The 26,092-nt window shown below is 38.4% G+C and overlaps 1 protein-coding gene across 3 annotated transcripts in view; it reads right to left on the reverse strand.

The window, feature by feature from the left end:
- ARHGAP26 (Rho GTPase activating protein 26) overlaps window positions 1-26,092 on the reverse strand; it is a 282,090-nt gene that overhangs the window by 107,681 nt on the left and 148,317 nt on the right. For 2 of the 3 annotated variants that reach the window (XM_081317345.1, XM_081317347.1), the window contains 3 exons: window positions 20,226-20,262; window positions 12,795-12,860; window positions 11,892-11,966 (listed from right to left, as the gene is read on the reverse strand). In XM_081317345.1, the coding sequence (XP_081173471.1) occupies window positions 11,892-11,966; window positions 12,795-12,860; window positions 20,226-20,262 (178 nt within the window). The remainder of the gene's footprint in view (window positions 1-11,891; window positions 11,967-12,794; window positions 12,861-20,225; window positions 20,263-26,092) is intronic. The other variant, XM_081317346.1, reaches the window with a different exon arrangement.

Here is a 26,092-nt window from a genome sequence, read left to right on the forward strand (position 1 = left end):
ACGGGGCATTTAACACAGGCTCAGGAACACAGCCAGATTTTTAGGGCCTGATGAAAGGGCAATGGATGTTCCATAGAGTAGAAACCGCTGCAGAAAAAGCTCATATTTTGGACCCTGACAGCTGGCCCTCTTTGGCTGACAGGATCTGCAGCATGCCCATTCTGCTAGATCTAGTTGGAAGGTAGAGACTCTTGGAAAAAGGCTATGCCTCAGGTATCCCGGTCCCAAGCCATGTAGTTTACAAGTACTTATCTTTAACGATAACCACCAGGACCTTGAATTGCACCCAGAAGCACACTGGTAACCAATGCAGCTCATGCAGAACTAGTGTTACGTGCGCCATGTATCTGTCACCATTTACCATGCACACAAGCCTCATTCTGCACAGCTGAAGATTCTGAATGATCTTTAGAAGCCCAGTGTAGAATGTGCTACAATAGTCTAAATGAAGTTACAAAGACGTGGGTAACTGTGAACAGAACAGAGCCTCCCAATCCAGGCATGGGCAGAACTGGTGCACCATCCAAAGATGTGCAAAGGCCCTCCTAGCCACGGCTGCCATCTGCTCTTTGAGCAGGAGTCACGAATCCAGGAGGACCCTTGGATTGCACACGGAGTCTGAGTCTGGAGAACCCCATTCAGAACCAAAGATGAAAGAATCTCGTTTCCACAGGGCTCAAATACCCACAGTCACGCCATCTTGCTCAGGATGAGTCCATTTTGCCCCATTCAGTCTCGAACAGCCTCCACAAACTGGAATAAGACATCCGAAGTTAATCAGTAACTCTCTCACACACACAGAGAGAGAGAGATGCATACAAAAACCACACAGAGTCAGTTTCTGTCATCCTCTGGCACGATGAAGAAGGGAGGAAGAAAGAAATGTGTAGTAGAGCTCTGAGCCGAAGACAGGAGTTGGACGTCTGGAAGTCCCACACCCACTGAAATCTGATGGTCATGATAAACGGGTGGCCCTTAGCAGTTAATCTGAGAAGAAGCAAATACCTGGGGCTCTGTTCAAGCACTCACATCAGCAGGGGCAGTTCATTTCCTGACCTTTACCTCTTCCTCCGTTTGGTTATGTCTGACAGTCACCCTTAAGAGGGAAATATATGCAATCCTGCCCCTGAGAACTACACCGCAGAAGGAGCAAAGCTTCCTCTACCACGCTTCACATTTGGTAGCTCAGCTTCCCCTGGCAGGGAATCCCTGGGAGTGTGAAATACAAGCCATCCCCCACCCACCCCACCCCACCCCCGTCACTCTTGCCTGTCAGAGTGAGAGACATTCTGCTAATAATAAGTAGCATATCTGCACTGTGTCAAAACTATGTGAAACAGTTTGCAGATGAATCATTTCTGGCAGAGCGGCATGTACACTTGTATGCCAGGGTTGCACCATGCTAGACACAGCCCCGTTAAAATAAAATAAAAATAAAAATCTGTCTCAACATACAGACAGAGAAAGTTCAGCCACTCCTACAACTGGCTGCATTTTGTTTGGATTGCGGGGGAGAACATGAAGTTTACACCCTGCTGTATAATGGGCCTTTTGCTCGGCAAATTATCCACTGAGCTGCTTTACCCAGTAGACCTTAAGCTCACAACTCCACAAACCTTTTGCCAGATGAGGGTTCAGGCCAGACTGACATTTGCTGTTGGAAGGCAAGGAAATTCTGCTCATGAGGTTCCCATTGGCTTGCAAAATAGAAACATCTGTAAAGAGCCTCGGGAGGCCTGCTAAGCAAAGTTCAGGATTAAGTGAGATTGCAGCCAAATGACTTTATCTTTGCTAGTCATCACTAGGTATGTCTCAGGAAAGAAAAGGAGTCTGATTTTTACTGCTGAATGAGCTTTATGAGTAAGAGGTAGTGGCAAGTAAAGGTAAATATATATAAATTAAGCAACTTCTTTTCAGGTATTGCACAATGTTCACCCAAAGGCTAGGATGAACTGGATAGCTAATGGCTTATCTATGTCTAATTTTCCTTTCCCCCCCCCCCCCCCGCCTCTATCTTTTCATGCCCTTGCACTCTATGGTCTTTCAGTTTTTTCCATTTATCCCTAGATTTTTTTTTCTTTTAAATATAAACCGTTATATCCCAAATCACATTAGCTCTTCCAACCATTCATGAGAAGAAATTCGGCTAAAATGTTAGCTTTCCCTGAACGATCCAAATTTCAGCGTAACTTCAGCTCATAAACCCCAAACGATTTGAAACGGTGGTATGCAGTAAAGGAGCCAAGAGGAAAAAGCTGTAAAATCTGTCCTCTGTTCCCTATTCCCTGAACCACATCTTTCAGGCTGGCCATTTGGACTTTGCTTGTGTCAGCTTTTCATACGTACAATGCAGTCGTATCAAATTATAGACAAATTGCTTAAAAAACAGCTGGGCAGCAGAGCTATTTGTGGCACTGAGATGTGAACCCAACCTTTTTAATAGGCTCAGTTCTATATCCTGGCCTTATTCAGAAGCCCTTCTAAACTATCTGCTTTCGGAAAAACCTGGCAGTCACTACAGTATCTCTTGCAATGGATCTTCCCAATGGCCCAAGCACTGGGCTATTCTGCTAGCCTCTTGGAAAACAAATTAATCCTCTCTTATCCATGCTCCCTTATACTGCCAACATACACACTCATTCACAAACACAGTGCAGGCATAAAACATATTGACTTACGAGATCACATGATTCGCTCATCTAGTGTTTACAGGAGAGCCTGCATTTCCAAGTTAAACAAATTAGGAAAACAACGGCCACTAGCCTTAAAGAAAATACATAGTGTAAAACAATCTCATCTGTCTGGCAATAGTTCTCCAGGTTTTCAAGCAAAAATATTTCTTTTCCATCCCTTTAATTGGACATACCACCCACTGAGCCCTAGGCTTCCTTGCACAGACTCTGCTTCCAAGTGCCTATCTCTTCCCTCCGTGAAACTCTGCGTTCTTCTCTTTAAACACACCCTCCGTTTCCCTGTTTTGTTTTGTTTCGAAGGGAAAGGAGGTAAAATTTAAAATGTCTACCACTGTAAACTTTCACACGTTTGAGTTCTGAGTTATTTGTTTTCATATCTATAAATACATGCATAGCATCTTCAATGCCTGATCAGATTACCAGCTTTAATAGGGGAAATGCCCTATAAATTTTGGTGCTATAAAACTGCAAAAAGATGCACTGCTTTTAAAAAAAAACACTGCCCCAAACACATTTTTCTCTCTCATCCCAGTTGCTGATCTTTCAGCTCAGTGCTTCAATCTTTTTGTTTTTTTAAAACCCTCCATGTTCCTACATGGCTTAAATGTTAAGCCTGAAAGCAAGAACAGTATTTAATACAAGGGGTTGCTAAATAATTAAACTACAGAGAAGAAGAAGTGTGGGAAAAGACTTTTCTACCCAGCTGCTATTCCCTTCTGCCTCCTTAACAACCTGCTAAGATTACCTTCATTCCAGTGGAGCATTTTGGCTATACCATATATGGAGATAATTTCAACATTAAGAAGAAAATGTGTGCTTTTGTTTCTCAAGCATGGCACAACTATCCTGCTGCAAGTTCACAGGACAGGAAGCCAATGAGTTCAATTGGCTGAAAGCCGTAATATTGTTCATGTGATGCTCTCAATTTTTACCAGATGTAGAGTCAATCAACAGGATGACTTATCGTGCGCCTTGCTTAGCTCCTGAGAAGCATCAGTCCACTCACTCTTAGAAACAGCAGGGTTGGCCTACAAACATAATGGGCTTCCTAGAAAACCTAGGCTACATATTTGGAGAGACTTTCAGTTTTCAATTCAAGTCCAACTTCTATTTTTAATGAATTTTATCTATGCTGTTTCAGAAATATCTTAGCCGACAGAATAAACAAATCTTCATTCCTTTAGAGGAGAATATTTGTAGCTTTAGGCCAAAATGAGCTTGGGGCTCTCTGAGCTTGGTTGTTGTGTTGCAGACGTTTCGTTACACAAACTAAGTCACTTCATCAGTGCTAGTAAGAAGCGGGGTTTGCTCTCATTTTATATTTTAGTTGCTTGCCTCGTCAGAGTTGGTGGGAGTTTCCTTGGTGGTTTTTGGGTTGGGCTGTTTAAAGCAGAGGACAGAGTAGCCTTCAAAAACCTAAAAGAAGAACCAGAGACTATCATCATCCTACCTGCAGACAAAGACCGAACTACAGGTCACAATATATACAAAAAGCGAAACGATACCAAGCAAAGAAACTTACATCCCATTAAATACCAATCCAATGCAGAAACCAGACTACCAGATCAAGAAAGCTCTCAGTGACCTCACCCAGAAAAGCCAACTTTCCAAAGAGGAACAGTGACAGATGAGAAGCAGTGGTCTCATCCTCCCAGGCGTCTATGGATGCCCCAAAACACATTTGACAATTCTTAGACTGATTGTTCTACCTGTAGCCATTAGTTTGGTCTTCTTTATGTTTAATTATAATCCCAGTTTTCCACTGTGTTCCTTGACTTTCATTACTAGAACTTTCAAACCTGTGCATTTTCATCTGTCGGAGTGATATAATTGGCAAACTACAGGTTTTAGATATTTCTTCCTCCAATTTTATAGCCGTGTTCATATTCAGCCAATCTGGGTCCTTTAGTATGAATTAGCAGTAAGGCTGACTAATAAATAAGAAAATATACAGCTTTATCTCGCTCTTTTGTCAACCTGGAAGCAGTCTGCTTCATCATGTTCTATACATAGTAGCTTTCTGTCCTGTATATAACTTTCTTATAAGGACAGTGAAATGTTCTGGGATTCCCATTTTTCTGAGCATATTCCCTAGCTTGATATAATCAACACAATCAAAAGCCTTTCTATAATCAGTGAAGAACACAGTAACTTTTTTTGGGTATTCTTTGACTCTCTCAAGTTTCCTGTGTGTTTATTTAAAAGGGGGACTGAGGCATCACCATTAAGTAGATAACACCTTATTTTCCCCCTCTATTTTTCATCATGTCTCGGTGCTTTGGATGTTAAACATGGCATCAAATAATCTCTCTTTTGCTCATTTATCATCTTTACAATCATCATTCCCTACCTGGATTCAGACGTTTTTGCAAAACACCCAGTTTTGGTTTAATGTTTAACATTCATATTGCTCACATGATATTGCCTCAAAATCTTGAACTGACATCTAATTCTAAACTCAACACACACAAGATTTGAATCACAGACAAAACTGATGCATTTCCTCTTTTCCCACAAAAGCCAAATTATTTAGTTTTCTACCTTCCATGTTATCAGCACTTTTCAGATTCATAGGCTTCACTACTATAAATACAATGTAAGATGTGGAGATTGTAGCTATCATTATCAAGACAAATGCTACCCATTTTTTTTCTTTCAGAAACATGTTTTGAATAGAACTTAAGCTGGATAATTTTTTTCCCCTTGGCTTGAAAGGTTAGACCTCTGAAAACTATTACTGGAGTGCAACGATCTGCTGCAAGAACCTTAAAGAGATCATTTTTCAGGATACAGATTCAGAAAACAAAATGTTGTTGTGCAAAGGATTTCTATTTCATTTTAAAAGGTCCAGATTTAGTTTGGAAAATAATAATAATAATAATAATAATAATAATAATAATAATAATAATAATAATAATAATAATAATAATAATAATAATAATTATTTATTATTATTATTATTATTATTATTAATTATTATTATTATTATTATTATTATTATTATTATTATTATTATTATTATTATTATTATTATTATTATTTTATTTATATACCGCCCTTCTCCTGAAGGACTCAGGGCGGTGAACAGGGCAAATGTATAAAATACAAAAGTACAAAAGTTAAAAGGAATTAAACATAATGCCCAAGGTAAAAACAATAAATACAAATATTAAGAACAATAAAAAAAACAACCCATCCCCCATCAGGCCAAGCCGGCTTGTTCAAATAAATGCGTTTTCAGATCGCGTCGGAAGGAACGGAGGTCGGGCGCCATCCGGAGTTCAACCGGCAACCAATTCCATAACTCCGGGGTGCCCACAGAGGACCTCCCCCTGGGGGCCACCAAACGACATTCTCTGATCGGTGGCACCCTGAGGAGGCCCTCTCTGTGGGAACGCACAGGGCGGAGGGACGTTGATGCCGGCAGCAGGTGCTCCCTAAGGTACTCCGGACCCATGCCATGTAGGGCCTTGAACACCATTACCAGTACCTTGAATCTCACTCGAAAGACAACTGGGAGTCAATGCAGCTCACGGAGCAGAGGTATAACATGGGAGTATCGGGAGACTCCCGACACGACTCTCGCGGCTGCATTCTGTACCAGTTGGAGCCTCCGAGTGGTCCTCAAGGGCAGCCCCATGTACTGAACTGATGACAGATTGACAAGAATTCATAAATTCCTCACTGAATTGCCAAAACTGAAAAGCATGTCTCCTGTGTGATTCTGCCAAAAGGACATCAACGGTCCAATTTGCCTACTCTCAAATTTATTTTTAAATTCTGATGGGAACCAAGTATAAACATTTCTGAAGATGCCACCATGAAAGAATGGGCATAAGAAACTTCATGAAGCCAATTATGATAGGATAGAAAAAATACCGCAAAACCAATCCCTTAACCAAATCAGGGATACAGGCAATCCACCTTTCAAATGAACATATTTTCCCTGATGTTCCCCTCCTCATTCTAATGTGGTATCTGGCCGCTTTCTAGCACTTTCCTTTGGGCAAAAGAGAAAAAGAAATGTCACTTCATTTAACCAAAGGGAAGGCATAATTTGTAGAATCCCAGAAGCTACAGTATAGTAAAACTGGCGTTCCTTTTAACTTGATGAAAGAGCCAGAAGACTGATTAGAAAAAGAAGAAAAATAAACTATAATAGGCAAAGGGAATGGTCTTGAAGGACAGGATGAAGAATCATTACCAAGAAAACGGTCAGACAAAAGAGGACCAAGACCTGGATAGTAATGTATTGTAAATAAACATCTGTGACTTGAAAAAGGGAGGAAGTGGGGCAGGAAAGGGAAGCATATTCAGATTTGCAAGTTTCTATTACTATAGCTTTACAATACAAGTATATTGGCCTACATGACATTGGATTCCTAGTCTGGTCTTCTTTGAAGGGTCTCCCCAGATTCTTCCTTCCCTCAAAGCATCATATTAAAAGCCTTTCTTCTTAGGCTCTCCAGCATGGGAATAAAAGGTTAAGGACACTCTAAAGGTAAAGGTAAAGGTTCCCCCACACATGCGTGTGAGTCATTTCCAACTCTAGGGGCCGGTGCTCATCTCTGTTTCAAAGCCGAAGAGCCAGCGCTTGTCCGAGGACATCTCCGTGGTCATGTGGCTGGCATGACTAGACACCAAAGGCGCACGGAACACTGTTACCTTCCCACCGTAGTGGTCCCTATTTTTCTACTTGCATTTTTACGTGCTTTCGAACTGCTAGGTTGGCAGAAGCTGGGACGAGTAACAGGCACTCACTCTGTTACACAGTACTCGGGATTCGACCCGCCAAACTGCCAACCTTCTGATCGACAAGCTCAGCGTCCCAACCCACTGAGCCACCGCGTCCCTTTACCTTAAGGACACTCTACCAACCAGTAAACTCCACATTTATGTTCTTGTGTGTAATCCAATCATGGAAAATGATTTCCTAGGGTAAGAGAATAACCAATTTCCATAGTATCCATGAGTTGCCTTCTAAAATAGAATCAAATAAATAAAATAAAATAAAAATTAGACTAACAGCACTCTAGGTTCAGAAGGAAACTCAATACACATAAGTAACATTATCAGAAGTTACTTCTGTAGTCTTTAATGGAAATCCTTCATACATTTGAATAAACATGGGAAATGGGTGCTTTCAAGCCAGCTTGGACTCCTAATACCCACCGGGACACGTCCCTGCAGTTTTCTTAGCAACTTTTTTGGAAGTGGCTTGCTAATACCTTCTTTCTAGGACTGAAAGTGAATGACTAGACTAAAATCACCCAGCTGGCTTTCTGCTTAAAACAGGAAATCTTGGCTTCTAACCTAATGTTTTCATTGCGACAGCAAACTAGTTCTCACAGTTGAATAGCCTACATTAGAATTTTTCATGAAAATATAAACAGGAGTAAAAAGGAATGATGTATTTTTTCAGAACTTTTAATTTGGTGCAACAGTTACTGTCCAAAGCTAAAACAAGGGAGATATATAGATTACATCAAAAGGGGTTATTGTCAAGATTCAAATGACTACTTCAAGAAGCGTAACTGTGATAAGCTTCAAAACTAGGTTATTTAGAATGACAGATGTTTTGTGGGAGATTACATTCACAAATTAAGCAATATCATCCCTCTTTACTATATATACCATACATAGAGAGAACATTTTCTTCCATGTACATGTAACATAGTTTGGAACCCAATTAACTGAATTTGGAATTTTTAATAAACTATGCTAAACCAAAGTGTTTTGCCAGGATTAGAATCACTCCTTTCCTTGTTCTTAATTATAGCCAGAATGAGGATTCCACTAAACTTTATACTATCTTTGGGTTAATTATAGTTTGCCTTGCCATATAAATAAGAACTGGGACTAATTGTAATCATGCTTCGAACAAGCCACATAATATTTACAACCACAGTTAGGCTTGAACTTGTTTAAAAGCTGTAGATAGTACAGAAAGTTGCTCTTTGACCAGATTGCTGAGGGGAGATCTGTTACTAAATATGGTACTTGACCAGTCACAATTCACAATTGCTCTGTTATTTTATCTTTAATTATCTCGTAAAATGTTAGTTCTAAATGGCAGATTTTGTAAATTTTGCTGCTTCTTATGAACCCCAAACTAATTTTGGAAAAGGCTTTTAGTGCCAGGGCTTTTTTTGTCATAGAACGCTCAGAACGGAGTTCCGGCACCTTTTTTGGATGGAACCTTGTAGGGTAGGCAAGTTGGGTTGTATGACATGTGTCAGTTCCGGCACCTTTTTCTTTTACAAAAAAAGCACTGCTTAGTTCTATAGACTTTTTTCCCTTATTCTGAAAATATTCTGTTATTAATACTTGTTAATAAGCAATACTCAGAGGTGAGGGAGAAAAACATATTGTCAATCAATTCAACTGGTAATTATTGTGCCTCTTTCAGTGGGAGGGATCGGGAACTTTAAGACTCAGCCTCATCAAATCAAACAGCACTTCTGCAACTGGCCTTCCGGCAGCTGCTGCACATCTAACAGCTGGTTTACCCAAGACTCCAAGTCCAAGCCACATCAAGCATCTGGTGTTTCCAATTAAGTGTAGAAATGTACCCACATTCCCTTGTCAATTTATGAACCAGTAATATTTCCTTGAAACCTGATCCTGTTATCATTTAAACCAAATGTTAACCAGTAGCGCCAATCACACCTGTTTCTATGTATAGATGGGAAAATGCAAGGGAAAAACAAAGCCCATTATAACAATCCTATCAGAATGATAGAATGAACATTTGAAAAGGGGAACGTTCTAAGAAAAAAATCAGGAAGTTAAAGGTTTCAGTTCTGATTTTTTTAATGCAAATCAATTCCTTGATTGTCCTATGCAAGCTATTTAACCATTAGGGAGTACATAGAAAATCAAGTAGTCACTTTTCAGACAAGTTAATAATCATAGCACAGGTGGCTGCACTCAGAACTGCCTTAGAGAAAGATGTTTTTCCCATCCATCAGTTCATTATTCATTCTTAATCACAAGAATTCTTAGGGTCCTCTCCATCCCCAACACCAGAAGACCCTTTATGTCCATGGAGATTTATTACTGCAACTTCCTTCTCTTCAATATCTTCAGTATCTCTTCATTCTCTTTGTAATGACAGATTAAAATCTTTGCCCCTACTCTCAATAGATGCCCAAACCATTGCAACCATTTTCCCAAGCCTTATTTCTTATTCTTTAAAATAGTCCTAATGCCTCCACTAAAGTAATTTCCATCTTTTCTCTCCATAAATAACTAAACTATATATTGCTGTTTTGTCCTTCAACTCCAATTTACTATTCTCTAGTTTTATTCTTCAGTGTGAAAATATCGCTAGTTTCTGCTCTCCAACTTTCAATTGAAAAGAAAAGAGGAAGGAAGGAAGGAAGGAAGGAAGGAAGGAAGGAAGGAAGGAAGGAAGGAAGGAAGGAAGGAAGGAAGGAAGGAAGGAAGGAAGGAAGGAGGGTACAGTTCTTAAGGTCACAATTCTTACCATGAGCAACTGTGAGAAAAACAGTTTAAGTAACTTGATGGAATGCCTCTATAAGTGACAATTGGAGAGCATCAAAAATTATCAGTCAGCACTGATAAGGTGTTGCAAAATTCTTTTTTTTAATTTATTATATATATATTGTAGAGCTGCTGCTAAAATGACATATACATGTTAAATATTTGCTACTTTTATTTGGTATAGAAGGAAGGAGGGGGAAGGGAGGTCTCATTGAAGCTCAGCAGATCTCTTCTTCCAATTGTCTTAAGGATCCTAAAACTGTCTTTCTTTGTTCTTTCATACATATGGTATTTTTAATAACAAATGTTTATTTTGACTGTAAAGCACTTTAGAAGGACTGTACCCTCTGAAATGTAGCTATAAATTATTGCAATATATTAATAAACATCTGCAAGGTATCTAGGATCTAATTATCTAGGAAAAACCTATAAGAACCTATTATTTGCACTTAAACCTATGGTCAGAATATTGACTTTGGAAGTAGCATAGGTTCGTAACTAAAAAGCACCGGAAATTCCCATTTGTCAATTAAAAATATGCTCTGAGAAGCTAGGAAAAATATCACATTCGAGTAATTAAAAACAAATAATAAAAACACCATATGCCCATTATGGCAAGTATTAAAAGAGAGAAGGAGAAATTAATGCATAAATACACAAACCACAGTTTAAGCAGAAATCTGGGTTGGGAAAGCTCAGAAAAAAAATCATGATGATTTTGGCACAGCTACATCTTATGCATCAGTTATGATCAACCTTGGATCAAGAGACTTTGTACACATAGTACATGGAGCAGACCTCAAAGAGCAGTTGGAAATTGCAGCTGGTACAAAATCTGGCAGCCTGGGCAGCGATGTGAGATATGATGACACCCATAACTTTGAAAGCTGAAGTAGTTACTGGTTTATCCCCAGTACAATTTTAGATGTTTATTGTCACCTTCCATGCCTTACATAGCACCAGATTGCTTTCTTCCATTACATCAGGGTGAATAGAGTTGATCCCCTCCAGATCCTATTGCTACAAAGATGCCACTTAATGCGATCTCAGAATCGGGCACTTTCAATTTCTACTTTGATGCTGCAGAAATTCCTGCCTACTGTATGTACAGCCAATCTGTTCCCTTGGGGCTTTCTTTCTTTCTTTCTTTCTTTCTTTCTTTCTTTCTTTCTTTCTTTCTTTCTTTCTTTCTTTCTTTCTTTCTTTCTTTTCTCTCTCTCTCTCTCTCTCTCTCTCTCTCTCTCTCTCTCTCTCTCTCTCTCTCTCTTCCATCAAATGCAGGAGGTACATACTGATTTAAGATTTCAACATTAGGATGTGTGTTTCTGTACTTATTTCTCTTTCTTATATAATTCTGAAATAGTATTTAGTTTATTGTATTGGAAGATTGTTTTTTCCTGCAGTTTTCATTTTAATTATTAGCCACCTGCATATAAATATTAATACAAAACAGAAAGTTTATCTCCTAAAAAGCAGATAAATGTGTAAAATAGAAAGAATACATAAATGTGATATGCATTCCTTTCATTAAGTATTTCAGTGTAGTGCAGTGAAGATCTTGCATGATGTCCTTCCTTCAGAAGCTGATTTTTTTTAAAAAATAATTAAATTCACAGTGGTAAGTCTCTTTCCTTTGGGATGCATTGGCACAGGAAAAAAACAGCATGTAATTTTTTTTTCAGCTCTACTTACCCATTAAGATACTCAATAGTTTTTGAACTCTGGAGTTAACCCCAACTATTCTGTAGAGTCCTTGTTCGTTGATCCCTATGGAGTGAAATTATTTAATTTAGATAAATGGTTGGAAAGTAATTTAATGCTTCTTTTTAAAAAGAGCAGTTTCTCACAGAGCTACACTAATTAAAGTCTCTCACAGCATTCTACACACTTTTCAAGTTTCTTATTAAATTGGATAGTATTTCTTTTTGTGTTTCAGGTTAAAGACCCAGATGCGATTTCTAGTAAAAGATACTCCCCTACTATAATGAGATAATTAAAAAAAATGAGGGAATGTAAAAACCTGTTGTTAGGTGTGGGGTTGGGGCTGAGAGGTCATATACTGTACACAAACAGCAGTACAGAATGTCTCTAAGAATTAGACATTGTGGTTAAATGACCTTAGCTTTTATGATTTGAAAATTTTAATTTCTTTTTTTCAAAATACAGCTGAATAATAATATTTAACCTATAATTTTAATCAACACCAATATTCTTAAGCTGTTTTTTTTAATTTAACACCAAATCAAATACAGACTTGTGGTTGTGGGGTATAAAAGCTAAAGATCAATAATTATTTTTATAAGCCACGGTTTGTGTTCATAAAAACTTAAAATATCTACAATCATAAAAAGGTAACCAGACAATAAATTAACATTGCTTTAAGTAGGGTCCAGTGCATTTCTGGGAAAGTATAATTCTCAAAAGTTATTTCATTTGATATTTTAAAGATGAATTTCCCTCAGTAACATAAGCTGATTTAAAAATCAGGTCATGAAAACCAAGATAGTATCTATGAAAATTGAGAGAAGAAAGAATGCCAAGGAAGCCTCCCTCTGCTATATAGATAGAATATAGTTCTGTATCTGGAAACATCACCTCTAGATTCAACAGCATGGATACACTTCTTAACGATGCTGAAACCCATATTATCCAACTGGGCCACTGCAAGGGAGGGGAAAAAAACAATTTACTAAAGAAAAGAGTAATAGTTTAATAGAAATGCAACACCATTATTTTGCTTTGCTTAGCTTTTTTAAAAATATATAAAAGCATTCTAAAACAGAGTACATTTCTCAAGATACTTTTTACTGTCCAGGGTAGAACTGTAAGGATCAAAACACAGGCATCTGACTAATTATTCTGAAAGACTTCTATTAATAATCTCATGGGACTGGAAGAGAAATCAGAAACTTGAAGAAAAGTAAATTACCAATGACTTCACTAAGGATATGTGGGGAATGGACAGGTTGATGAGTATGTGTGATGGAACACAAGCAAGGAAACCAAGGATAAAGGTTTGAGTAAAGTAGTTGCAGTTCTGAACTATGTGATTTTACACGAGTGCACAAGGAACAAATGACAAGTGTATTGAGATGGCCCAACACAAAGTTGATCTCTTTTGCATTCACTTCTTAATATTGTATGCAACTGCACAAGGGCCAGAGCATGTTTCCATCATTTTGACAAAGTCTTGACTAACTGTGATCGACACTGTTCTCATGTAATAGTTTAAGGATCAGGTAAATAAATAATCCCACATTAGTTATTATCAATGTAATTCTGTTTGTTATTTACATTTTTCTTTCTCTTGTGTGACCTCAATAGGTCCATACTGAAAACAAAAATGCCTGCCTTGGTTTACTGGCAGACTTTGTCACAGTCTGCATGTTCCTAAATGTAAAGGCAAAAGATTGAGAATTTTGCCACACCTCCTACCATCACCTCTCTGGACTCCGACTGTATACAACTCCAAAAATGGTATCCTACTACTCTCTGGAGAATGAATAACTAAACACCCACCAAGTAAATATATCTTCAAAACCCTGCCATTATCATTCCAAGTTGCTGAATTAGGGCTTAAAAGTCCTATGTGGGTGAGATCAGTTGCTATTTCTTGGCACTCTATGCTACCTAATGGTCTCACACAGTCTTTAAAAAGAGAGCTTATTAAACATTCCAACTGACTGCTAGCACATGGTTAGAATTACAGAAATAAATAACCATCCCTAAAATACAAAATTTACAATAAAGCTCAGAGTCATGTGGTACAATCTTGAAGCAGGGGTATCTACTGGAACAGAGTTTTTACATGCAGCTGTTCTGTGATATCTCAGCTGGCTTGGAAGTAAAGAATCCATGCTGTTCTCACTCTTTTTAGTATTGTGGCTACAACTCCCACAAAGGGATTGCTTAACAAACAATACACTGCAGTTCCTTTTATTCATTTCATTTTGCAGACTTCCAAAAGGTGTTGTCATTATCATTATCATTGTGTTGTATGAATTATTCATTCTATGCTGATGACAATACCTTAGAATCATCCAAACAAATTACAGGATAAGTATCCAAGCATTGTCACTAGGGCTACAAAAAAAATCAATTACGTTCCTCTGGTATACTTTAACTAATTTGAATTAGTCATATATACAATATATACATACATAATTATTAAATCCATTAAGGCTTAACACATGTTTTGGTCAGCTTCAGCCTAGGATGATATCTCTTCCCAATGGAAAAATAAATCTCTCTCGCTGCTGGTTAAGTATTTTAGTTAAAGACAGATAGTTTTGCAGTTCAAGCTTTCTGGCAGCGGTGGTGGTGATGAGGCAGAGGGAATGGTTCTGTGCAAGTGGCAGTCACAGGTGCGAAACTCCATTTGTGCAAGCAGCAGGTTTGTGCACCCGTTTACACAAATGCAGTTTTGCATGCTTGCACATAGCTTGTGCCGCACAGGCTGTGGCCCAGTACCAGGCCACAGCCCAGGCAGGGTTGTGGATCCCTGCATTAAAGGACCTTGTCAATGGTCAGCTGAGTATAAAGCAAGAACAGCAATGGAAAGCTAGAGGAATGGAGCTTATTGCAAAGAGGCAACGTCCCTGATGCTTCTCATGCTTTTATTCAGAAGGCATCTACTGTATCTACATAAGACATCTAAATAAGCCAAGTGTCATTCTCAGTGGGGAGTTGTGAATTTATATGTAATAACATCCAAAATAAATGTGGCAAATGGGTCCATTTGCACATGTATTTTAAGAAGGAATTCTAAAATATGAAACACACAGTTCAGATTAGACTACACTTATTAGAGAGGGAGTTTATTTTGGCTGCAGCTGTAGCTGCTATTTGCCATTGTCTATTTTTGTGTTTTAACAATCTGGTTGTGTATTGCTTGGATCCCTGTTGGATTTTAGAGAGAATTTAGATGTTTTAAATAAACAAGAGAGAGCTGTGATGACATACCAAAACAGGAGTTCCCAATTTCAGAGATTTGATTTTGGGAGATTAGTTTTTAGAGGCACAGTGTTGACTTTTTAAAAATATACCGTAGCTACACACCCAAAATCAATTTTTAAGCAAAAACATTTCTTATAAGTTTACTGCCTACAAGTTGTAATAGGCAAAACATCAGTGCAGATATAAACACAAGTTGATATTGATTATGGATGGTTCCACAAAATAGAGTGGTTCTTGTAAGAAATGTTAATGCAATTTTTATCATGTAAGCCTACCGGAGCCATAAAACTATATAGATACCAGATGTATAGATGGAGTTCTTTCTATCATTTCACAGCTGGAACAACTGCAGCTGGAAACAAACAAGTGTGTTTTCTTGAACGCTACATGAATGGATTCCTGTGTCTGAATGGTTAACATGCAACTTGGCTTGCAGATGCAATCTAAATTGCAGTGCAAGTGTATTAATTCATGGCTGGCATCCTGAACTAATAACCTCTCTTCAGTTTCAAAAGGAACTTTTCAAGAGTTGTTTCATTCAGAGCAAGAAGCAGGGATAAGAGATTCTGTTTATCTATGCAGAATAAACCAAACACTAGTATAAACACCAAGGAGAAGTTCAGACACCCGAATTAGTGGATAAGCCTTAAATGCACAAGCATGGGATTATTAAAAGAAACCAATTAAATATATTAAATAATTTGAGCAGTCCATCAACCTACCCAAAAATGAAGCAGTATATTCTCAAAAAGTTGAAGAAAAAAAACACAGTAGGGCAGACCTGTCAAACTCGCGACATCACGTGACGTAGCACAACGTATCAGAAGAGTTTTGACATTGCTGGCAATGGGGTGGGCGTGGCTTATGGATACGTCCAGCCCATGGGCCAGCAGTTTGACACCCCTGCAGTAGGGGGAATCCTGAATTAATAGCTAGCAACCAGTATAAAACTCAAAATGGCCGGATTTTTAGAAGAGCAATACATCTTAATATTCTTAGCTAAATGATCAATAAACAGAGCTCATAATTCTTTGCAAAGCAGGTTTCTTGATTTTTTTTTCAAAAGGAAGACTTCCACACAGCTTCAAGAAATCCCAAAGGATTTCTATGAACAATCATGTAGACATGGAGGACAGCTCACTGAAAGCGTGAGACACTGCTTCAGCAATGAAAGAGCAAAGTCAACATTGACGTTTACAGATCCTCTTGGTTCTGGCCATAAGGCTCCAGTAGCAACTCATTATTTCCTTCCAGGATATTCATGCTATATGTTCAACTGTGATTTTCTAGCAGAAGGGGATTTTCAATGAAAAACATTTTAGAGAGACATCTCAGTCATGGTTTTCAATAAACATATGGCTCTTATAACTGCATTTTGATGGAGGAGGGATCCATGGAGGCCCCTACAAAATGTGAGTTTTGGCTCTAGGATAATTGAAAAAGAGAAACATCAACTCCCTTCCAATAACCCTTCTCTATGGTGGTTAAGGTAATATCCTTATTTAAAGGCTAGTAAGAAATTGCCACGACTTTCATACCCAATTACTCAGTTCTTTTGAGAGATCTGTGTTGCTGCTAGAGAAGAGTTCTACACTAAATTATAATCCCAGCAAAAACAAAAGAAATTGCTTTCACCATCGTAACTGGGGGAGGGAAAAATGAAATCATTTAGCTAATCGACTACTGGGATTAGAGCAGAGAACATAAAATGCTTTTATTTCCCGATCAGCACTATAATTGGAAGGAGGCAAGTGATAGGCAAAGTTTTAGCAACTGTGAAGGGACTTTGGGATATGATAGGAGGGTGGTGATACCATCTAGCTAGTTCTAGGCATATCCTATCTTTCCCAACTGTTTTCAGTCTCAAAATGGAAGAATACCAAAGTTCAATAATGTAGATGCAAAAGGATTTGTGGTGTACAAAAATGGCATTGGAGAGGTTGCTGGTTGCTGAATCCTGAATTATGCAATATAAATGTACTTGCACAATTTATATAAATGTATATGGAAGCACGGGACGCGGTGGCTCAGTGGGTTAGGACGCTGAGCTTGTCGATCAGAAGGTCGGCAGTTTGGCGGGTCGAATCCCGAGTGCCGCGTAGCAGAGTGAGCGCCTGTTACTCGTCCCAGCTTCTGCCAACCTAGCAGTTCGAAAGCACGTAAAAATGCAAGTAGAAAAATAGGGACCACTCCGGTGGGAAGGTAACAGCGTTCCGTGCGCCTTTGGCGTCCAGTCATGCCGGCCACATGACCACGGAGACGTCCTTGGACAAGCGCTGGCTCTTCGGCTTTGAAACGGAGATGAGCACCGGCCCCTAGAGTCGGAAACGACTAGCACGCATGTGCGGGGGAACCTTTACCTTTACTATATGGAAGCACACAATTCTGAATTGACCACGGCAGTTAATATTAATCCCATCCAAATGAAGGGTTTGAGAAGAAAGAAGGCTTGTGTGTACAGAAAAAATAATCGAGTTTTCCTTTTCTTCTCGCCATTCTGGTGGCCCAGATTATTTTTTTTCCTCCCACTAGTGACTATAAAAGAGAAATACCTATTCTTATTAGCAGATGAATGTTCTGGGCAAGGAAACAAGGGAACTGGAAGAGGGTTGGAGAAAGATCTCTCAGTTAAAATAATTACAGAGATCAGCAAGTAAATTAAACTGTTCTTTCAGTTTTAATTTTGCCAATTGCTAGTCCACAGATAAGAGAAAATTGTGTCATATAGTGGTAAACTGATAATAATGCTCCTCCTACTGAAACCACAGAACTATGGGGCCAAAAGAGAAGTCATTGGCTACTCTTCTATGATTAATGAGCTTTCCTGGACTTCCATGGCATTTTCAGGTCATATACAAGGAACCACTAAAGTCAAAACAAAAGAGCAGACCTACGGCAACAGGGACATGTGCATTCCCCCCTCCATTCAAATATTTGAAATTAAACATCCCCCAAAATAGAGGTTGAGCCCAAAAGGAAAAGAAAAAAAAAATGCTAAAACCATTATTTGCCCCTTTTACCATATTCTCGGCAGATTTAATATGCCTTCCTACTTTAAAGTTAAATTGCTTGGGGAAAACCCCTGCTCTTCCTTTCACCTAAATAGAGTTCTGCATTTAAAAAGCTAGCGATAGGAGGTGTCCGTGTCACAGAAAAATAAAATAATGATTTTCCTCTTTATAAGCAGTCCTCGACGTATGACCACAACTGAGCCCAAAATTTATGTTGCTGAGTGAGATAGTTGTTAAGTGAATTTTGACTCATTTTACATCCTTCCTTGACACATTTGCTAAGTGAATCACTGCAGATGTCAAGTTAGTAACATGGCCATTAAGTGAATTTGGTTTCTCCATTGACCTTGCTTATCAGAACCTCGCAAAAGGGGATCGGTGACCCCGGGACACTGCAACCGTCATAAATATGAGTCAGTTGCCAAGTGTCTAGATTTTGATCACATGATCACAGGGATGCTACAATTGTCCTCACTGTGAAAAATGATCATACGTCACTTTTTCAGTGCCGTTGTAAAAGGGTCACTAAAGAAACTGTTGTAAGGTGAGGACTACCTGTAGAATTCTGCATTTAAAAGGTCAGAGATAGGAAGCCTCTATGTCACAGAAAAATAAAATCATGGTTTTGCTCTATATATCAGTCAAAATCACCAGCAGCTAACTGCAAGTTTCTCTACTGCTTTTTCTTTAAATTTCTTAACACAGGAACATACGGCTGGTAGGAAGAGGGATTCCTAGAAACACTAGGCTGACATAATCTCACAATCTGCTGAAGTGCAATCATCTCTAATTGTGCCGTCTTGTTTGACACACTAGTGCTATTAAAGAGATGATAGGTATGTAAATCTTTCACTGCTGGGAAGGGAAGAAAGGAAAGTGTGGGTTTAAAATTGTATGGCATTTATCAACTGAAAAGCAGCAAGAGAAACTGGACCACTTCTGTAGTGTCTGTCAGCCGGAGTGACCCAACAGCTGGAGATGCTGCTTCTCAAATTTACTAGGAACAACATTCTATTTATAAAGAAACACAACCAGCAGGGATCCCTTAGGATGAAAAGGGCCAATGAGCTCATGAAGGTTTCAGTTGAATGCTGCTTGCTCTTAAAAAAAAAGGGGGGGGGAGGGAGCAACAGGAGGCAGTTTCTTTTACTGTGTTCCAAGTATTTCTGAGTTTGCCGGGTTAAAAAGAATGCCATTCATCAGTATTCCCAAACTCAATAACCAACATATGAAAATCCACACTAAATTTATAAGCCACACCCAAGATAAACAAGAGATTTGCTGCTAGGTCACTGTATGGCAGAAGCTTTAAAAAGAGAAATAAATAAATAAATAAAAAGAACTAGAACTGTAGTGATATTTGTAAGCTGGCTCCCTGCTTAGAAATAGAGAACACATTTTAAATAGCAAGAAGTTCAAGTTGCTCAGAAAAACACATATCAAGCCTTTTGTTCTGTCCAATATTTGGGGTGAAGAGAGGAAAATATTTAAAGAGCGCTATTTCATACGCACAAAGAGCCTTTCATTCCAAAAATACATCTGCTCAACAACAGTCTAGGGACAGGCTCAGGTTTTGGGCAAACTCCATTTAGCGTAAAATATTTTATTTCTATTCATTGAATTTTAAGGAAAGTAAAACAAGGAACTAAGATTCAGAAAAATCTTAGTTCTCCTTCTCACTTCCCTTCTGTAAACCTCTGTGCCTGGGTTGTGTAAACTGAGACAAAAGGTTGTTAAATAATTCGCCAAAGGAAACACACAATTTGCAACAAAGCCAGTTTCAGAACTCCACAGATCTTGAGTTGCATCCAGATGTTTGCTTGCTGGAACTCCAGCAGCTATAAACCTCTTTTGTTTAATACAGTGATTGTCGGCCTTTACCGTTCGTTACTGTGAAACCACTTGATCCCCACAACTATACCTGAAAGTTTAAGACTAGAGTAGAAGGCTAAAATAGATTATGGAGCACCATCTACTGGTTTATTCAAGCATTGAAGCCTAAAAAAATCATTTGCTCGATATTAGCTTTTTTTTTTTTACTAAATAATAAATTACTTACTGCCTTCATTTTGGTTGTCCTTATTTGAGTTGTACACCTGCAAATAAAAAAAAAGTAATCATAGAAGTGCCATTATATCTTCATAGTATCAATACTATATGCAAATACAGCCTCTGTGACCATGGACAGAAAAGATCAATAATAATTGATCAATAATAATATTTTTTAGAAAAAAAATTCTACAAAAAATAATATTTATAGATAAAAACAGAGGAAAGAATGTTTAAAATTGTTTTACAACATCCAAGGATGAGGATGGTATATCTGCTGGATTTATATGCTACCCTTCTTCCAGAAACTCAATCAATACTATAACACAGAATTTATATTTTCCCTCCAACAAATTGAGGTCAATTGGACCAAGAGAAAGTGAGCTTCTATGACTAAGAGTAGACTCTGGAACATTGGTTTTCCGATCCTAGTCCAGCATTTTAATAATTAAGCAACTTTGGCTTTAATATGAACATCAAACATATTGAACATTAAACAACAGCTCATTATAAAATTACTGAAAAGATGGATGTGCTATGTGACGATCTTGCTGTAGAGACACAGAACAACATATTTTCTTCTTTGAAAATTTGTTATAATGAATATGGAACTGGCCTTGTACTTTGCATCAATATACTAAGACAATATACTAAGACAATGGGAAATCAATCAGGACATCTCTATTGCCTTCATGGGAAGATGATTTCTTTAGAGTGCCAGTAATCATCTCCAAAGATCTGAAATAAACAAACTAGTACATATATTTTACGTTTTCCTAGTAAATACTTCAGCTCATTTTGAATATGGCTGAGGGAGACAAAGATAGGCCCAGAGAAGACATAATCTCAAAAGAAGACATATGTCCAGAAAAACAGCTATGGGAATTAAGAATTAGCAAAAGCTATATGACAGGGTTGTACTTTTATTTCTAGTTTATTATCTGCTTGTGGCATGGAATGACAAAGGACTTACATTTGTTTGCCCCAAACAAGCTGGTGTCCTTCTTCACCCTGCTCCCTGCATTATTACATTTTTGTTTTATTTATTCAATTTAGGCACTGCCCAACACCAAATTGTTTGAATCCAGGCATTATGCAATAAAATGGGGAAATAAAGTAAAACATTAGAAACAAAGGAACAAGAAAGGGAAAAAAGAACAAGATGAGATGGATAATCTGATTAACAACACCCACATATCCGAGCGTATTCCACTGGGGCTCCAATCAGCCTAACTCAAGGTCTGAAGGAACATCAAACTCTTCAAGGCTTTCTGGAATGCTATCACAGTGGGAGCCACATGGATATCATTTGGAATCTCATTCCAGAGGACAGGCATAGCAATAGAGAATTCACATCCTGGGATTCCAATAGATGACATTGTTTGATTGAAGGAACATGGAGCATGTCAGTCTTGTTGGACTGAACTAGCTGGGCTGAACTGATGAGAGACAGGCAGACCCTCATGCAGATGTTGAACAAGGAGAGGATGTCGACCCTGTGGAACCTAACAAAGGAAGACCTAGGAAGTGACCTCTCCCCCACAGCCAAAACTAGTACTTTTCCCAAAGGAAGGAAGAAAACCACTATAAAATGGTGCCGTGGAGAGATCAAAGAGAAGAAGAATGGATATACTAACCCAACCATTTCACAGATCATCTACAAATCCATCCAAGAATGCTTCCGTACTGAATTCTAGCTTGAGATCTGAATGAAATAGGTCTAGACAATCCATTTGTTCCAGGTTCCTCTGGAAAGGATAACAGTTGTCCCTAGATTGTTAAGTCTTGAAGATGGTGTGCACCTTCACCTCCTTCAAGGCCAAAGGACAACCTCTTCCCTCAAAGAGTCTGCCACCTTAGCATGGATCCAAGCACCACTCATCGCCCTGGCTGCCTTAACTAACCAGAAGGGTCAACAAACACATGGCTCAGCTAAAAATGCTGAGACCCTTGTTCATTTCCTCAAGTTTATCACACACCACATCACTAGACCAAGCCCTAGACACTTTAGCTGGATTTAACAGACTCCAGGACCCTGGGGATAATAGAAGTCAAAAACCAAACAATGGGACTGCTTTCAAAGAGCAGAACTATTGTCTCTGAATGCAGCCCACTTCAGAGTCCCTTCGTGTCTTCTGCTTTTTGTATTAGAAAATCTTTATATGTTAACTAACCATTTTTCTTCCTTTCTTCAGGCCATTTGTCTTCCTTTCTTCAGACTACTGCTGGAATTCCAGTTGGGCATGGAGGGGAGCTATCTGCTCTTTTTGGTCCTCCTAATGACCACAACTGGGAAAACCAGGATTGGGGTTGCTGAGTGAAGTAGTCATGTGGGCATCTGCAATGACTTACAACCAGTAGTGGGATTCAGCCGGTTCACCCCACTTTGGCAGAACCAGTAGCTAATTTTTTGTTGCCCAGGCCCAGAATGGACTTCTGGAAGCGGCATCCACACAGAACCAGTTATTCACATGTTTGAATCCCACCACTGCTTACAACCAACTATGGTACATCCAGACCTCTATACATGTGCAGTCAGAAACACACCATTCCATAATAAGTTTCATCTATGCATAAACACATGAACTCAGAAATACTTCTTTTCATGTTTTTTTCTCACGCAAACTAAATCTACAAGAACTTTCTGCACCCCCTCCCTTTTCACGTAACAAAATTATTTTTCTTCTTCCTATTCATTAGATTTCCTCAACAGTTTTCCCCAATTTAAAGTCTCAAAAGAAAAACAAACATGAATCATTTTCCCAATGGACTCAGATAATATAAAAAATACCGGTAAGTCAATGCTAAACAAAGACAGCAGTAAGAGACCAGTATGAAAGAAGACACTAAGCTGATGTTGAATTTAATTACGGCAGCGAGACTTTTAGTAGGGAAATATTGGAAGAAGGAAGAACTGCCGACTATAGAAGAATGGACTTTAAAAGTTTCCAACCTGGCGGAAATGGCAAAGATCTCAGCGTACTTGAAAGACCAGTCGCAACAGAGATATATTGTGGAGTGGAGAAGATGGATTGATTATATCCAGAATAAATATGGGACTAAAAAGTTTCATTTAGCATTTGAATAAGTATTGATGTGATATTTATATTGCTTGTAGTTATTTTATAAGAGTTAAAGTGCGATAGATTTAATAGTTTATTGTTGTTTGCATAAGGTAGACTATGATTGTTTGTATTTTTATACCCTGTATTGAGCTCTGGGAAGTCGGGGAGGGGGGAGGGGGAAGGGAGGGAGGGGTTGGGGAGGGTTGGGAAGAGGGGAGGGGGTTGGGAGGGGTTTTGTTTTGTTAAAAAAAAATGTATTGTAAAACTTTTCAATAAAAAAAAGAAGAAAGAAGAGTGTTGATCTAATTTAGTCATATGTAGTTTGGTCATTTAGAGTGTACGGTATCCCAAAGCAAATACTGTATATGAAGAGTGAATAGATGAGAGAAAGAGAAAGACAGAAGAAATGTAAATAAGTTTCATTGTTGTATTCATAGCCCAGAGCAATATAGCAATACATTTTCTCATGTTTTGGGTGGTACACTATGAGGACTAAGATCAACCAGGTATAGAGATGCAGCTTGAATGTTGAACATGTTCATTTTCATTATTTAATTCACACTAAAATAACAGATAAAATTCTTTACGTTACACCTTCCAAATTAGGAATTTCCACAGAAAAGATTTCCAGTATTTCTAGTCAAAGAGTATTAGTTTTAGGAAGAAAAAAAAATTTCTCAAACTTTTTCAACTTTCATTTTCTAAGCCTTTACTTGTATATTCCTGGTAAGTATTGTTTATTTGTAGATAAAGTAAATATTACATACTAAGTGCCCTTTGTTTTCTAATCCAAAGAAAATTGAATTCTGTCGTGCTATTTTTGGACTTCTCACCAGCCTGGGGTAGTGGGGGATTCTTAAACAATCAGTATTATGGCTTGGAAGAAAATATTTTTGCTGACTACAAGCTTTTCCTGCTTCCTACTGAAACATTCCACCAAGCATTTTTCATAGATGAGCAAGTAGTTTCTTTTTATCATTGCAAAGAAATGTATAAAACTTCCAATCGTATTGTAGGTATTTAAAGGTAAATATTTTTCTAATAGACAATCAGACTATCTGTGTTTATCAATCCTTGATCAAAATAAAAAAAACAGATTTTAATTGTGGGGAAAATGCTAGTCATCAGCCACTTTAAATGAAGACATTCTTTCAGAGAGGTATTTCAAGAAAAGGGTCCTAGTAATATATAAAGCCACCATGCAGATTTTTGCATGAAGTCCTCATTAGCACATAGAAGGGGGGGAAAATCAGCAAAAAAGCTGATTTTTGATATTTATTGAATAATTCCATTTTAAAAAGTGTGGCCTGGAAGCACCAGGGTTTTTCCTCAGAAAGCTCAATCCTGTTCCTGATTTAGTTTGGCCCCTGAATGAGCAGAATGGGATGGGAAAATGATTGATAACAAGACTTCAGCAAAGTTTCCTTTCTCCCATATCTAGAGGGCAATGTTAATCTTTCAGGAGATAAACCAGTAATAATTCCTCCGATGTCTTTTATTGTTCCAAACAAATGTTAAAACAATCAGAGATAAGAAAGGCATTCCGATGTTGGCCTTTCCAACTTTCTATCTCAACATGTGATTTTTTTAAAAAAGAGAAATCTCTAATGCATTTTCCAGCATACTTTTTAATAACATACAATGTCCTACATTTTTTTCTTAAATATGAATTTTTGCAAGCAATTGCCTCAATATAATAATTTTTTAAAGTTGTTTAACCAATATAGTAAACTTTATTTAATGAACTACTAGTTAAGGATCCATTAAATCTGAATTTGCATCATTTTGTTAATTATATAACGGACATAAATAGCATCATTTGCAATAAAGCCTTGATGTGATGGGCAGATTCTTAAAGCCATGTATCCGATTTGTCCATTGCATCTAAAGTCTGAAGTTTTACTATTGGTACCTATTCTTTGTTTATTTATTATCCAGTATACCACTGAAATCAACGGATTCCAGACATCTATAGTCATAACAAAGCAAAACAACAATTAAACCACAAAAAATGTACAACTTAATTCAGTACCAAAACCATAGGATTGTACAACCAAAGTGTTGTGATTCAGGGTCAGCCTGTGGGTTCGGCAGTTGGGTCGGACGACTCAGAGGAGGAGGGGGGTGTTGAATAGCTTGCTGAGGGGGTTGAAGATCTTGCTGATAAGAGCCCTCAGCCAGGCCCCTCCCACCTGGTCACGACGGAGACCCAGCTGTGTGAGCCTGACAGCGTGGATGAAGATGACCCACAGCTGGCCCTGTTCAAGGACGCCCGACGCAGGAGGCAGTCAATCAGGAGTAAACAGAGGAAGGCAATGGGGCACCTCGGAAGGAGGCAGAGAGAAGCCACGCCCTGAACTGTATAAAAGGGGAATGCGTGGGAGGGCTGGTTTGCTGAAGGCAACCGCTTGATTAGTTCCTTTTTCATAGCTCCTGTTTCATGGTTGGTGTCTTGTTTTGCTCTGTTTTATCTTAATAAATTTGGCAGGCTTAATTCCAGCCTCTTGCCATTTGTAAAGGGGTTGTCCCTGACTTTTCTGCAGGGCCGGTAGCAGGCTGGTACAGAACACAAAGCAACATAAGCTCCAAATATACTTCTAAAGAAATAAAAATGGATTTTAAAAACCCTTTCAAAAAATACTCCATGTAAGAGCTCTCTTTTCCAAGACCTTACTGAAAGATGCTAAGTTATTTTTCTTTCCCCTGACAATCATTCAGATATATGGATTTATAGGGGCTTTTTGGTTTCTACAGCGGCTTGGGAAGTACAAACTGGGTAAGATCCACATTAACATGCACACCACATAACACT

Source organism: Vipera berus (assembly GCF_964194415.1).
Source record: "Vipera berus genome assembly, chromosome: 2".
Classification (NCBI taxonomy): Eukaryota; Metazoa; Chordata; class Lepidosauria; order Squamata; family Viperidae; genus Vipera; species Vipera berus.